Source organism: Hyaena hyaena, unplaced genomic scaffold (genome assembly GCF_003009895.1).
Source record: "Hyaena hyaena isolate Hyena2069 unplaced genomic scaffold, ASM300989v1 scaffold_318, whole genome shotgun sequence".
Lineage (NCBI taxonomy): Eukaryota > Metazoa > Chordata > Mammalia > Carnivora > Hyaenidae > Hyaena > Hyaena hyaena.
Genome location: NW_024080949.1, coordinates 818336 through 833030, shown reverse-complemented (window position 1 = coordinate 833030; position 14695 = coordinate 818336). Strand labels below are relative to the sequence as shown.

Genomic DNA, 14695 nt, shown 5'->3' with positions numbered 1-14695 from the left:
GATGTGGGGCTTGATCTCATGGACCATGAGATCATGACCCAAGCTGAAATCCAGAGTCAGATGTTTAACTGACTGAGCCACCCAGGTGCCCCACTTTGACTTCCTTTATAAAACTATTGATATAACCCTGTATATCTTGGGTACCCTTGTATAATAAGACAGCACTTAAGCATATAGAAAAAAAGGTAAGAATGCAGAAATAATAAGGAAATAATAAGGAATCATAGCTGTGGAACTTTAAATAGAGAGAATTAAATTCAAGAGAAGTAAACTTTTTTTTTTTCTTTTTTTGTCCAGCTTGGCCATGAACTCCAACTTTAAAACATAATTAATGTTTCAGGAGTAAGAGAAAGAAGGTCAGGAATAATCATGTCTAAGTGGCATTTTTTTCCCTCAAAAGTCAAAAGACTTTGCCATCTTTTGCTCTTTCTTTATTCTCCATTATAGAAAAATTTCCAAACTATTCTAACTTTTAATGCTGATCCCTCTCTAAGATTTTATTGCTGTTGTGGACTATATAATGTTGGTATCCTTGCCTCTCAAATTAGCATTCAGAATTCCATAAGAGTGAGTATCCGTCTATAACATTTACAAGTTTTTCTCTTAAGTACAAAAACCTCACAGAATGCAAATTTTGCTGAAATTACCTTGATAACAACTGTACTTATTATAGTTAATAGTATATACAATCATCTAGAAAATATAACGTGGTGGCAGACTGAATTGAAACCTTCATATGTAGCTCTTATGGAAAAAACGTTCATGTCCCAAATTATTAATATTTTCAAAATTAAAATGCAAGGTTGTGGATATGGAATATTTTAGAAGGAGAAACACTTCTTTGACTAACCACAATTCATGTCTTGGATAATGTCACCAATAACTCTGTGTGTGTGTGTGTGTGTGTGAGAGAGAGAGAGAGAGAGAGAGAGAGACAGAGAGAGAGAGAATGTACACATACATGTATGTATGCATGCAAGTGAAAATTTTTTATTTTCTTTTTTTCCTACCTAAAACAGGTAGTGTTTTGTTTTCTTCTATGGCACTAAACTGTTGCTGAGTATTTACTTCTTCTTATACCTCTTGGATAAAATGCGATGTGATAATGCATAGGGAACAGATGGCGTATACTCTCCTTGAACTAATTTATGAGATGGTATTATACAATTTCAATTAAACTATTCATTTCTCTCCAAGACATCTTATTTGCTTTCTCTTACACCATATCTTTGAACTTAATCAGTTTTATTTAAATATAAGAAAACCAATGTAGAAAATGTCAATAATTTGCTTATGTTCATAAAAAGTACCTGGAGAATTAAAAATAATAGATTTGTAGAATTGGTAGGGAAATTGAAGAGACTATTCATGTCTCTGGTCAAATCTCCTTCTTTCAGCGAGGGAGAATATTGAAGTCAGAAGCAGTTAAGTGACATGTTCAAGATTATATGCTAGGAAGTTAGTAACAGAGCTGGAAGAGAACGTAGGTGGCCCAAATGCTGGTCCAGGACTCCTTTTACTCTACCTCAACAACTCACTTAGAGCTTGGATAGATCATCCAGACAGAAAGTCAATAAGGAAACAGTGGCTTTGAACGACACATGAGACTAGATGAATTTAACAGATACATATAGAACATTCTACCCCAAAACAGCAGAATACACATTCTTTTTCTTTTTTATTTCTTTTTTTTAAAAATATTTTTATTTATTTCTAGGGGAGAGAGAGAGAGAGAGACAGCGTGAGCAGGGGAGGGTCAGAGAGAGAGGGAGATACAGACTCTGAAATAGGCTCCAGGCTCTGAGCTGGCAGTCAGCACAGAGCCCGATGCAGGGCTCGAACCCACAAATCGTGAGATCATGACCTAAGCGAAAGACGGACGCTTAACCGACTAAGCCACCCAGGCGCCCCTACACATTCTTTTTCAAATGTACATGAAAAGTCTCCAGGATAGATCACATGATAACCCACAAAACAAGTTTTAGTAAATTTAAGAAGACTAAAATCATATCAACATCTTTTCTAACCACAACAGGATGAAACCAGAAAGTTTCAGTCACAAGAAAACAGTTGCAAGAAACACAAACCCATGGAGGCTAAACAACATGCTATTAAACAACCAATAGGTCAATGAAAAAAAATCAAAGAGGAAGCCAAGAGATACCTGAGGACAGATGGAAATGAAACCACAATGGTCCAAAAGCTTTGGAATGCAGCAAAAGCGGTTCTAAGGAGGGATGTTTATAGTCATACAGACCTACCTCCAGAAGCAAGAAAAATCTCAAATAAAGAATTTAATCTTACACCAAAAGGAAGTAGTAACAGAACAAACAAAGCTCAAAGTTAGTAGAAAGTAGGAAATAATAAAGATCAGGGCAGAAATGAACAAAATAGAGAATTGAAAACAATAGATAATACCAATGCGTCTAAGAGCTGATTTTTTGAAAGGACAACCAAAACTGATAAACTTTTAGTCAGACTCATCAAGCAAAACAAGAAGGACCCAATACTTACCTAACAGGAGAGATACCACAATCACAAAAAAAAAAAAAAGAGGACTCAAATGAAATCAGAAATGAAAGAGAGGTTACAATTGATATCACAGAAATATGAAGGATTGATTACAAAAGATGACTATAAAAATTATATGCCAATACATTGGACAATCTAGAAGAATTGGAAAAATTCCTAGAAACAATCTTCTGAGACTGATTCAAGAAGAAATAGAAAATGTGAATAGACCAATTCCTAGTAATGAAATTGAATCAGTAATCGAAAAACTCCCAACAAACAAAGTCCAGGACTAGAAGAATTCTAGTCACAGGTGAATTCTACCAAATATGTAAAGGAGGATGAATACCTATCCTTCTCAAAATATTTCCCCCTCAAAATAGTAGAGCTTGGAGTTTTTATATTTATCTAATTTAGCTGGAAGCAGCAAGCAGAGCCCTATCAAACAACTCAAGAATACTTAGAGGAACGTGCCATTCAGCATAAATGAGAATAGTGCAGGGAAGACCTGGTAGTGAAGGAACCGTCAGAGAGGGAAATATTCATTATGAGGTTTGGATGAAAACGTGGAGGATGAGAGTAGAGATGGTGTTCTAAGTGTGAAGACCAGCAAATGTACATGAGCATAGGAATGAGTGAATGAGTTGGTGGAGAGCAGGAATGGGGTTAAGAAGCAGAATCTCCTTGGGGCGCCTGGGTGGCTTGGTCGGTTGAGCGTTCGACTTTCGCTTAGTTCATGATCTCGCGGTTCGTGGGTTCGAGCCCCGCGTCAGGCTCTGTGCTGACTGACAGCTCAGAGCCTGGAGCCTGTTTCAGAGTCTGTCACTCCCTCTCTCTCTGACCCTCCCCTGCTCACGCTGTCTCTCTCTCTCTCCTAGAAATAAATAAAACATTAAAAAAAAATAAAAAAAAAAAAGAAGCCGAATCTCCTCGGCTCACAGGAGACATTCTCCATGCTGGGGAATAACTACATGGCTGCTTGGTGAGGAAAGAAATGGGAGGCAGGGGAAGAAGGGATTGTCGGGGTCATATCTGGCAGAGGTGGCAGAGTGGAAGGTCTACCAGATTCTGGTGACTAGACATAAATGTCATGAGAGCAATGGCTTTTCACTTGCCTGTTTTGATCTGCTGTATCCTCAGTGCCTAGAAGAGTGCCAAGTAAACTGAAGAGACTCAGGAAATATTTGTTGAATGAAAAAAAAAGTGAATGAATGAGTAAAATACAGGCACCTACGAGACTGAAGTTCTTGAGCAAGGGAATACTGTGATAGGAATGTCCAAGGAAGAATATTTTTGTAAATGTGTGATGGATGATATCAATGTGTAAAGGAACAGAGACAAAGAGATCAATATAGAATGTCATGATGGAGACTTATGTAAGAATCATAATCACAGGAAGAGAAAAGACATAGGGCAGAAGGAAAATAAAGGGAGGGAAAGGGACATAATATGGACTCGGATCTAGAAGAACAAGAGCCAAAGCAAGGCAAAGGGCTACTTCAAAATCATTTGGATTCCAAACAGGTGACGGGAATTCAGGACTGCGCTTGTTGTGATGAGCACCGGGTGATGTATGGAGTGTTGAATCATTATACGTACACCGGAAACTAGTAAGACACAGTATATTAACTAACTGGAATTTAAATAAAAACTTTAAAAAATGGGCACCCGTGTAATTAAATACTAATGTTTCTCTATTTTGAAATATGAAAATGGCTTCAGAATCCCTCATAAAACAATGAACTAACTGTAATTTTTTGTGTAGGCAAATATGTTATAGCTTGGGCAAATACAGGGCTGTTTTTCCAGGGTATCTTTGGAACTATTTTTAAGTGGTGGTGACTTTTCACTCTGAAATAATGCTGATGGAGGAACTGACTAGATTCACAAAGCCAGCTTATAAGTGTCATGAATGGTTCTGTGTCTAACTCTCCCAGCAGTCATCTATCCTATCTCATAACCATCCCAAATTACTGCCTCGACTGGGTTGCTTTCACTGAACCCTGCCATTCAGGATGGACGGACTGATACCCTGATTTCAACCAAGTGTCAGGAAAGAGACTGAATCACTTTGATGTGATCAATTATTTCTTTGTTTTTTTTTTTAATAAGTGAATGTTTATAACACAGACTGTATTATTGGAGAGGCCTACTTGAAAGCCAAAGCCACTGATCTGAATATGTAAATTCTAGAATACACAGCACCTTAGATAAGCCGAGGTAACTGTTTCCTACGTGATTAATGACAGCAAGAATTAAACTGCAGTGGCTGGCATATGGGAAATTGCTAAGAATGAAGAGCCCATATTTTGGCTGACATGTTGTTTGCCACTTTCGATTCTCCTTTTATTTCATCAAGTTCACACGAAGGAGAGAAAAGGCACTGAGTGATGTTCAGAACAATTAGAGCACCTTTCTTTTTCTTTTCCTGCCAAAAGAGTAACTTTCTTTTCTTTTACCTTATCTACCAACATCTTTCCCATTTCACACATTTCATTCCCTTTTAATGATAGATGTTATGAAAGTGGCCTTTGCCATTACACACACTGACCTCTCTTCGAGTCTAAGGGACAGAGGGCGAATGGAGTGCCGCTGTCCTTGAAAATGCCACTGCCCATTGTTGTTCCCAACTCTCCTCAATACATCGATACAAACTTCATGGACCAAACCGGGAGATCAAAATGAGTGCCTTGGGGGCTGGGGTGCAAACTTGGGAGGAAAACCTTACAAATAAAAATAAATCCTGGGGCACCTGGGTGTCTCAGGTTAAGCGTCTGAGTCTTGATTTCAGCTCAGGCCACGATCTCACAGTTTGTGAGTTCGAGCCCTGGATCAGGCTCTGCGCTGACAGTTATGGAGCCTGCCTGGGATTCTCTCTCTCTCTCCGTTTCTCTCTGCTCCTACCCCATTCTTGCAGTCTCTCTCTCTCTCAAAACAAATAAATAAACTCGTAGAAACATCTGTTTCCCTATTCCATTCTTTAATTTATTATGTATTTCTGTGCGAAAGTTAGGAGAGTCTTACCTTTCCCTTTCTGCTTTATACTCCACAGTATTATTATACTGATGTTAAGTTAAAAGCTCAGACTCCGAAGCCAGACTCCCTGCCTTGGATCTTGGATCTGCCACTTAATAACTAAATGGCCTTAGGAAAATTATTTAGCCCTTCTGGACCTCACTTTCTTCAAATACCAAGATAGAATAATAACAGAAACTATCACTTAGGGCTGCTGAGAGCATTAAATGGGTCAAGAAATATAAAGTGCCCAGGACACAGCATGATATGTGATGTACTGGGTGGTGGCTGCTGTCATTAGTAGTATTTCACATTTCAGTACAGAATTTTACAAGAGTGCTTCTGAATTACTAAATTTCAGTGAAATTTCCCCTCATTAGAGAAGTAAATATGCTGTATGTCAAAAGTTTGGCCAACTGAGAAGAACTATAAAGGAGAAAAAGAAACCTCCATTCTGTCATCTTACAACCTAGGGGTAGTCCCTCCTCCCCAGGGTTTAGCATGTTTCCTTCCATCTACCACAACATCCATGTGTCTTCCTCTGCCACCTTCTGCTACCACCTCTCTTCCATACACAGAAGAAAGCACGAAATATTTTTATAAAGACGTGTGAAATTAGGACACACAAGTGATCAGAAAGCAGGAAACCCGACTAGAACTCCCTGTGTTTCCCATGTCATCTATGTGACACAGGGCATTGCACGTAACCATCCCTGCTCTTTGCACCTCCACTGAACCATCTCACAATGGGTAAAGCGAGAGGTCCTCTGTGCGCTCTTTACAGCAATGCTGAGATGCATCCCCATTCACTTGTTGGGAGAAAAGGCAACCGTACAAAAGAGGAGAGTATAGAACAGCTACAGGCTTAGGCTGTGGAGGATGTGGTGAGAAAATCTGAGAGGGAGTGGAAGATCAGAACTTTCTATAATTTGTCCCTAGCTGCAGGAGCTATGGAAAGGTCTCCTCTAAAGTGTTAATTACAAGGCTTTCCGGTATTTAAGGAATGTCCTCTGTTATGCATTTACAGCAATGCCAAAGAAAGAATGACACGATAAACACACGTTAATTTTGTCACTTTTTGTATAATCCTGTAGTAAGCCAAGAGAGAACGCTATCAAATTAGGATAGCTGTGCTCCTCATTTAAATTCACTCTAATGTCTTAATACGCATCTCTCCTGTGGTTATAAAACATCACCATTTTAATTTAGTCTGAACCCTCAAGAATCATCTCCATACCAAGCAAATGAATGATTCATTTATTCAAAATAAAATGAATCATTCTGAAATTGGGCGATTTACATAAACATAGGCGATATTAGCTACTTGAGCTAGGAAAATGAGGGAAATCTCCCCACTTTAATTCATGTCTGCCTTTTTTGCCCCTGATCTGTTCCTACCTAATGTTGAGAGACTTCTTCCGAAGCTCACTCCACTTGAAGTTCATGTTATCCAAGCGTCTCTGCAAATGGGCTGCGTCATCAGAACCTTCCAGGGATCTCAGGACTTTTTGGCCATTTTCATCCAGGTTGTGATAGATATCTGTGTGAGCTTCGATTTCTCCTTGGAGGTCCTACGAGGCAGCAGGAAGAAGAACATGCGCAGAGTTACCAAACAAAAGAGATCGGCTAAATATGAGTTTGGAGAAGTGTAAAACATGATTCGTTCAAAAGACATTCGAACTGGGTAAACTAATAAGAAGATGTAGCCCCAACTTACTCTTCTTGGTACATCATCTCTTCATGTTATTATGTAGATTGGAAGTGGGCATCTTATTAGGTATAATAAATTTATTCCTTGCCATTATAAATTGGAACATTATATATCGGCAACTTTACAAATTTCTTAAGTTATCTCTACTCGTCCACAGACAAAAGAGAGTGTTTCATGGAAGCGATATGAGATAAAATTCCATGATAAAGTGCACCCCAGGGCCGATAATTTCATTACACTATGGGTTGAGTCATATTTTCCATGCACATAAGTAATCTGTAGAGTTGATTCTGACCATAAAAGCATGGAGAGACTAATAAACAAGGTTGTACTCGGTCCACAGCACCAGCACATTAATGGGATTCCATCATAGGAGAGCATCTTCTTGACAATACACATTAAGTTCACCTTGGCATTACAGCATCAGACATTTATTATAGCGTCATACATTTATTAGTAAGATTTCCCATTTAAAATACCATCGTATTTTTAGGCTTGACAGGTAGAAATTCCGCAGGACCTTGAGAAGAGTTATGAGAAGAGATTATACATTCACCCTCATTTGTATATACACAGATCAAGAAAATTATCATAGTAGAAGAATCTGACCTTTACATGGTATGTCTTCCTGTGTAACATTTTCAGCTTGAACCGGGGACTACAGCACTGACCGTGTTGCATAGCAATCCTGAGAAAACCCGGAGAGTGAAAGAGCCCTGCTTTAAAATGCCAACTTTGCTTACATTCTGTTGACAGAATGAATTTCAGAGCACAGGCCTCACCAGTCAATAATAATAAACAGCCACTTTGTACTCCTCACTAAACGGTGGCCAGGCCTGTGGGTGTGGGAGGGACCTCAGAGAGGAGGCCTGGAATATGCAACTGGCAGTTTATATTAAACAGCCAACTTTTCTTATCATTTTGCCATTATAAGCCAGAGACATTAGAAATTCATTTTCTATATGTGTTTCCCTCCTTGTTCCCAACAGAACAGTCAAAGCCAAAGGAACATTCCTTAGAGAGCTGCCGGGTACCAGCATTCCTTTCTGCCCACACAATGAATGGGGCCTTTGTACATTATCTGACTTGCTCTGAGAGATTTGTATGCTTCTGTTCAACAAGTTTAAAAATTCATTCTGAAGCTCTGAACAATTGGATTGATCTGTGTAACTAGAAACTTTTTTTTTCTTGCTCTCTCTTTCTAAAATGGAATTAAATGACTCTTCTGAAGTGAGGGGGAATGTGAGAGTGGTAACATGTTAGCAGTTCTGAAGAACAGGCTTGTGTCTTCAGTCACAGACTCCGAGATGCGGACTTCGGAATGTTGGGAAGTAAGGTAGATAGACAATGAATGTCCCTGTCACTGGTTTTGGCAGCCAAAGTATCACTGATGGACCCTAAAGAGAATTCTGTCCCATTCTCTTTGACTGGAAGTCATGAGGGGAGGAGGAATATGGATAGAAGCACATCCAAAGTTTAAAGAAGGGAAATAGTAAAACAGATCAAGCAGCATCTCTCTATACCATCACAAGCAGGCTTGTTCTGGAAGGACAGAGTCCGATTTTGAAGCCAGCTTACATGGTGGAACACTGGTATTGGGCTCCTTGCAGGATGGAGTTTGACCAAACACACATCTCTGTTCTATGTTTAGGTTCCCTACATGGCAGAACACGCCCCTGCTGAATTTGCCACTTCTTTAGGAATGGAGAAAAGTGAGGTTAATTTATCTAAATAAATCAGGACTCAAAACCAAACAGGTCCAAGGCATCCACAGAATCCCCCCTCCCCACTTGTCTCTTTACTTTTCTTCTTTTGTATTTGATTTAGAACATTGCCTCAGAGTGCTCACTTAGGGGACTGAAACCAAACCTTCAGTTGTTCAAGAAAATAAGATCTATTCTAATACAATCAGCTTTGTGCATCAACATGCACATAAATGACAGTTCATCTGAAGTTTTAGATGCCGCACTTAGAGCAGAGACCAAAGCTCAATCAATAGTTCCTTGAGATGATGTAGATCATGAAGTCATCAACACCTTGAATAAATGAGAGATCTTCCCCAAGCATAAATAGGAAGTTGATTCATAAGGTTGCTAATTTTCAGCTTTGCTATTTCCATTACACTGCCGATAAACATCTGTGTTGTATCTTTGAAAAAAAGAAAAAAATGTAAAAGTGATGAACCAGTATTTACTGAGGACTGGTTATTCGTCTAGTCTTAGCACGGTGGGAAGATAAGAGGAACGTAAGAGACAGCTCTGTCTTTACGTCTCCGGAAATCTAGTGTGTCCTTCTGAATTAACTCTTTCACATTACCAACTAAAGATGGATGGGAATTTCCCGCCAAACCTCAGAGATGTTGGGATAAAAACTTCTCCCCTTGGAAGTTCAGAGGTGGCTGAAGTGAAGTCATGGTATTGGCAGGAGGTAGCTTATAGCTTGTGCCCCTTCTCTGGGTCACCGTGATGGTTGACAGCGACAAATGACACATGAACAGTAATGGCCTTTACACTGTACAGAACACTTTCGAAGGTACTGCTTTATCCTTCCTCCTGGACCTGTGGGGTACAGGTTCTCTCTGTTTTTCATATGAGAGCACCGAGGCAGGGAGATGTTTAAGTGACTTGCCTAAAGTCACATATCTTGTAAGTAACAGAGTTCTTTTCACTCTAGAAGATCTTGGGCTGCCCCCGACCCCATTTGCTATGAGCGCTGATTATAATAGACAGTGGTTACTGAAGCTGAACAAGGCTATTCCTAACAAGCTGGGGAAAGCAACTGTTGACAGAAAAGCACCTGGAAAGCCGACATTACTGATTTCGATTAGAAATTTCCCCCCTTGGGATCACCATCCCAGACTTCAGCCTCTACTACAAAGCTGTCATCCTCAAGACAGTATGGTATTGGCACAAAAACAGACCCATAGACCAATGGAACAGAATTGAGAACTCAGAAGTGGACCCAAAAGTATACAGCCAACTGATCTTTGACAAAGCAGGAAAGAATATCCAATGGAAAAAAGACAGCCTTTTTAACAGATGGTGTTGGGAGAACTGGACAGCAACATGCAGAAGAATGAAACTAGATCATTTTCTCACACCATGCACAAAAATCAACTCAAAATGGATAAAGGACCTGAACGTGAGACAGGAAACTATCAACACCCTAGAGGAGAAAGCAGGAAACAACCTCCTTGACCTCCACCGCAGCAACTTCTTACTTGACACATCCCCAAAAGCAAGGGAATCAAGAGCAAAAATAAACTGTTGGGACCTCATCAAGATTAAAAGCTTCTGCACAGCCAAGGAAACAACCCAGAAAATTAATAGGCAACCAACGGAATGGGAAAAGATAGTTGCAAATGACATATCAGATAAAGGGTTAATATCCAGAATCTATAAGGAACTCACCAAACTACACGCCCGAAAAACAAACAACCCAGTGAAGAAATGGGCAGAAGACATGAACAGACACTTCTCCAAAGAGGACATCCAGATGGCCAACAGACACATGAAACGATGCTCAGCATCCCTCCTCATCAGGGAAATACAAATCAAAACCACACTGAGATACCACCTCACGCCAGTCAGAGTGGCTAAAATGAGCAAATCAGAGAACTCTAGATGCTGGCGAGGATGTGGAGAAACGGGCACCCTCCTACACTGTTGGTGGGAATGTAAACTGGTACAGCCCCTCTGGAAAACAGTGTGGAGGTTCCTCAGGAAACTAACAATAGAACTCCCTTATGACCCAGCAATAGCACTGCTAGGAATTTACCCAAGGGATACAGAAATGCTGAGGCATAGGAGCACATGTACCCCAATGTTCATAGCAGCACTCTCCACAATAGCTAAAACATGGAAAGAGCCTAAGTGTCCATCAACAGATGAATGGATCAAGAAGATGTGGTTTATCTATACCATGGAATACTACATGGCAATGAGAAACAATGAAATCTGGCCATGTGTAGCAACATGGATGGACCTTGAGGGTGTTATGCTGAGCGAAATAAGTCAGGCAGAGAAGGACAAATACCATATGTTTGCACATATAGGAGGATTAGGAGGAACTTGACGGAGGACCAAGGGGGAGAAGAAGGGCGGAAATGGTGGGGGAAAGGGAGAGAGGCAAACCATGAGAGACTCTTGAATGCTGACAAAAACTGAGGACTGATGGATGTGGGGGGGAGGGGGGGATGGGCATGAAGGAGGGCACTTTGGGGATGAGCACTGAGTGTTATGTAGAAACTAATTTGACAATAAACTATTTGTAAAAAAAAAAAATTAAAAATATCATATTCTAAAAGCAAAAAAAAAAAAAAAAAAAAATTTCCCCCCTTGGATTGATTTGCTCTGCATGGAAACTTGAATCCTGACCATGTTTTTCACTTCTTATTTTACAGCTGGGCATCTGGGACCCCCTGTGAGCAAAAGCCGTTTGCGTTTTCAAGGGCCCCTCACGCAAAATACCCTTGCTGCTAGAACAGACATTCTCCCCTCAGTAACATGTTCCTGTGGGTACAAGAGCCATGTGAACACTACACGAAGTGATGACTTGACACATCAATATCGATGCGGCTTGTCCGTGCTCCTCTGGAACCACAGGCTGGTAGGGGGCCTGTCAAGCCACAGGACTCAGGCAGGCTGCTCGAAAATGGAGGTGAGTGTTGGTGAAGAACACAAGGGTTTTTTGAAAGGAGGTTGGCGTGCTGCAGTGGAGAGTTTTTAATACGAGCGGGCAGCGTGACTCCTAGGTGGGGGGAGACGGTAACAGGACAGGTAGGAAGGGAGACACCCACACTTGCATAAAACTTGCGTAATGGCGTTTATCGTAAGATGAACCTTAGATTCGGGGGCCACAGAAAAGCAGGCGATGGCCACAGAGAATCAAGTGGAGTTCTCAGCGGAGAGCCGATCTGGACAAAAAGGAGTTTTCACGAGGCATTTTTAAGTAGTTTTATTTCACTCCTGATTTAACTGAAAAAGATCACTTAAAGCCTGCGTCGCTACATTCACCGAAGGCTCTCTTCTTTTTGTGATCGTATTCTTTTTTTTTTACCTTTTTTTTTTTTTAAATTTCTGAGAGAGAAAGAGAGAGAGAGAGAGAGAGCAAGAGAGAATGAGCATGAGCAGGGGAGGGCCAGAGAGAGAGAGAGGGAGGTACAGAATCTGAAACAGGCTCCAGGCTCTGAGCTAGCTGTACAAAGAGTGAGATCATGACCTAAGCCCAAGTCGGACGCTTAACCAATTGAGCCACCCAGGCGCCCTAAGTTATCGTATTCTTTAAAAAGACCAATAACTAAAGAAGAAGGAAGAAACATATTTGTTATATAACAACAGAAACAGCAGCAGGGACGGGAACAACATATATAAGTCTTACCAACCACCACACACCGTTCAAAGCACTATAAAGCCATGAGCTCATTTAGGCCTCTCAATAACCCTCTGGGGTGGGCACTATTAGTATTTGAATTTTTTTTTTAAATATTTTTATTTATTTCTAGGAGAGAGCGAGCGAGAGAGAGACAGCGTGAGCAGGGGAGGGTCAGAGAGAGAGGGAGTGACAGACTCTGAAACAGGCTCCAGGCTCTGAGCTGGCAGTCAGCACAGAGCCCGACGCGGGGCCCGAACCCACGAACCGCGAGATCATGACCTAAGCGAAAGTTGGACGCTTAACCGACTAAGCCACCCAGGCGCCCCTAGTGTTTGAATTTTACATAGAAGACAATGAAATTTCAGAGAAGTTAAGTAAAAATGCCCGAGGTCAGTTTTAAACCACAGGGCCAGACTGCAAACCCAGGCTGTTGGACCCCAGGGACTGTGCTCTTAACCATGAGGCTATGTTACCTTTGAGTTTTTTCCCATTAAGTAAAATTTTTTCCCAAGTACCTTTTCCCATTAATAACATGACTAAGCATTAGGAGTGTTGTCTAAGTTTCAGCAAATATAGCACTGCCATCAGACAAGGCAGAATAATGCTTTCAGTGCCCCAAGAGTTCATTTTATGGTCTTAATAATATGGAGGCTATTAAACAGAACCGAAGCAGCGGACAGAGATATAGCCAATACAATAAGAGAGAACATAAAATCATTGAGAGAATGGGTGCCAATAAAATAATAATTTGTTGCCTCCCCCACCAAAGAACCACAGAGTCTAAAGTTCTGTGCGATCACAGAGCAAATCTCCACTGTGACGATCAAGAAGGCCAGCTGTAAGGCAAGCAGTATATTCACAGTGCAGAGGTTTTAGGAGGAGGGAGAACGCCGTTTCCTGGAGAGCTTTTTCAAGTCTCACAACCCCTTCTTTTCTGAGAGCCCGGCCTCCTTCTTTCCTAAGTCCCCTTTCTCAGCCTCCAGGGAAATCTAATGGTAGAGGGCAGCTAAACAGACCTACTTTCAGTCTCTCCCTTCTCTTTCCCTTATTAGCTGCCTAAGTTTAAAAACTCTTTAATCTCTTTGGTTGTGCTAAATATTAAATAATAATAGCTACCTGCTGGGTTGTTTTGAATATTACATGGAATAAATTTTGTAAGATACTTTGAACAGTGTCACAGGATACAACAAGCCTTTAATAAGTAATAGCTAATGTGAGGCTTTCTCTAAGAGGAGAATCAGCGTGGAGGCCAAGTAATAGAAATAGACTTCAGGAACTCGTGGGGGTTGGTTTGAGCTTTGAAGGATAGTTAAGACTGAGAGAGGCAGAGGGAAGAAGGCATTCCCACTGGGAGGAATAGTGTAAGAATGGCCGAAGGTGGGAGTGAGCTTCGTTTATGAGCAGGGACAATGAACTGCATAGCCTGATCGGAAGGGATGATGTGTGTTCGGAAGAGGAAGAATGTAGCTGAGGTCCTTAAACTAAGTAGACTGGAGGCCTTCTTGCAGGAAGTCACTGAGAATAAAAGTTTATAAAGGAAAGCAGGACAAACACAAGATTATGGAATAGTAAATTTATACCATCTCATTCAACAGGTAGAATGATCCATGGTGTCCCTATGTAATGAGGCAATTGGGGAAGGATAGGAACAGTTATAAAAGTTTTACTAGAAGCATGTCAAGAATGAGTTAGAGCTACACCCTTCTTTTTATTATATATAATAATATATATATAATAAAACCATAAACAAATGATTATGATACTATTCCAAAACATCACGGGTAAGAGTATCCAAATATTTTCTTTCCTATGTAAATAGAGTTATTTGTCTCTAAAAAAGAACTCACCAAAGGATAACCTCCCTATCTTGAATATAACCGAGAAGTCAGCAACAAAACAAAACCAACAAAAAGATGTAGGAAGAATAAAAATAAGTGACCACAGCTCCCTACAAAATGCACGAAAGACACACAATCTCTAATCTTTTCTGAAAGCAATTAGTACGTGAATAATGATAAGGCCATTAGTTCCTCTTCACTGATAATTTTCACCTAATTCAAATCCTCTTGATTGGGGAACAAAAGA

At 40.5% G+C, this 14695-nt stretch overlaps 1 protein-coding gene across 4 annotated transcripts in view; it reads right to left on the bottom strand.

Moving 5' to 3' along the window:
• The window catches only part of DMD (dystrophin), a 634325-nt gene that overhangs the window by 362848 nt on the left and 256782 nt on the right, over nucleotides 1-14695 (bottom strand). For all 4 annotated transcript variants that reach the window (XM_039248767.1, XM_039248768.1, XM_039248770.1 and 1 more), the window contains exon 6: nucleotides 6925-7097. In XM_039248767.1, the coding sequence (XP_039104698.1) occupies nucleotides 6925-7097 (173 nt within the window). The remainder of the gene's footprint in view (nucleotides 1-6924; nucleotides 7098-14695) is intronic.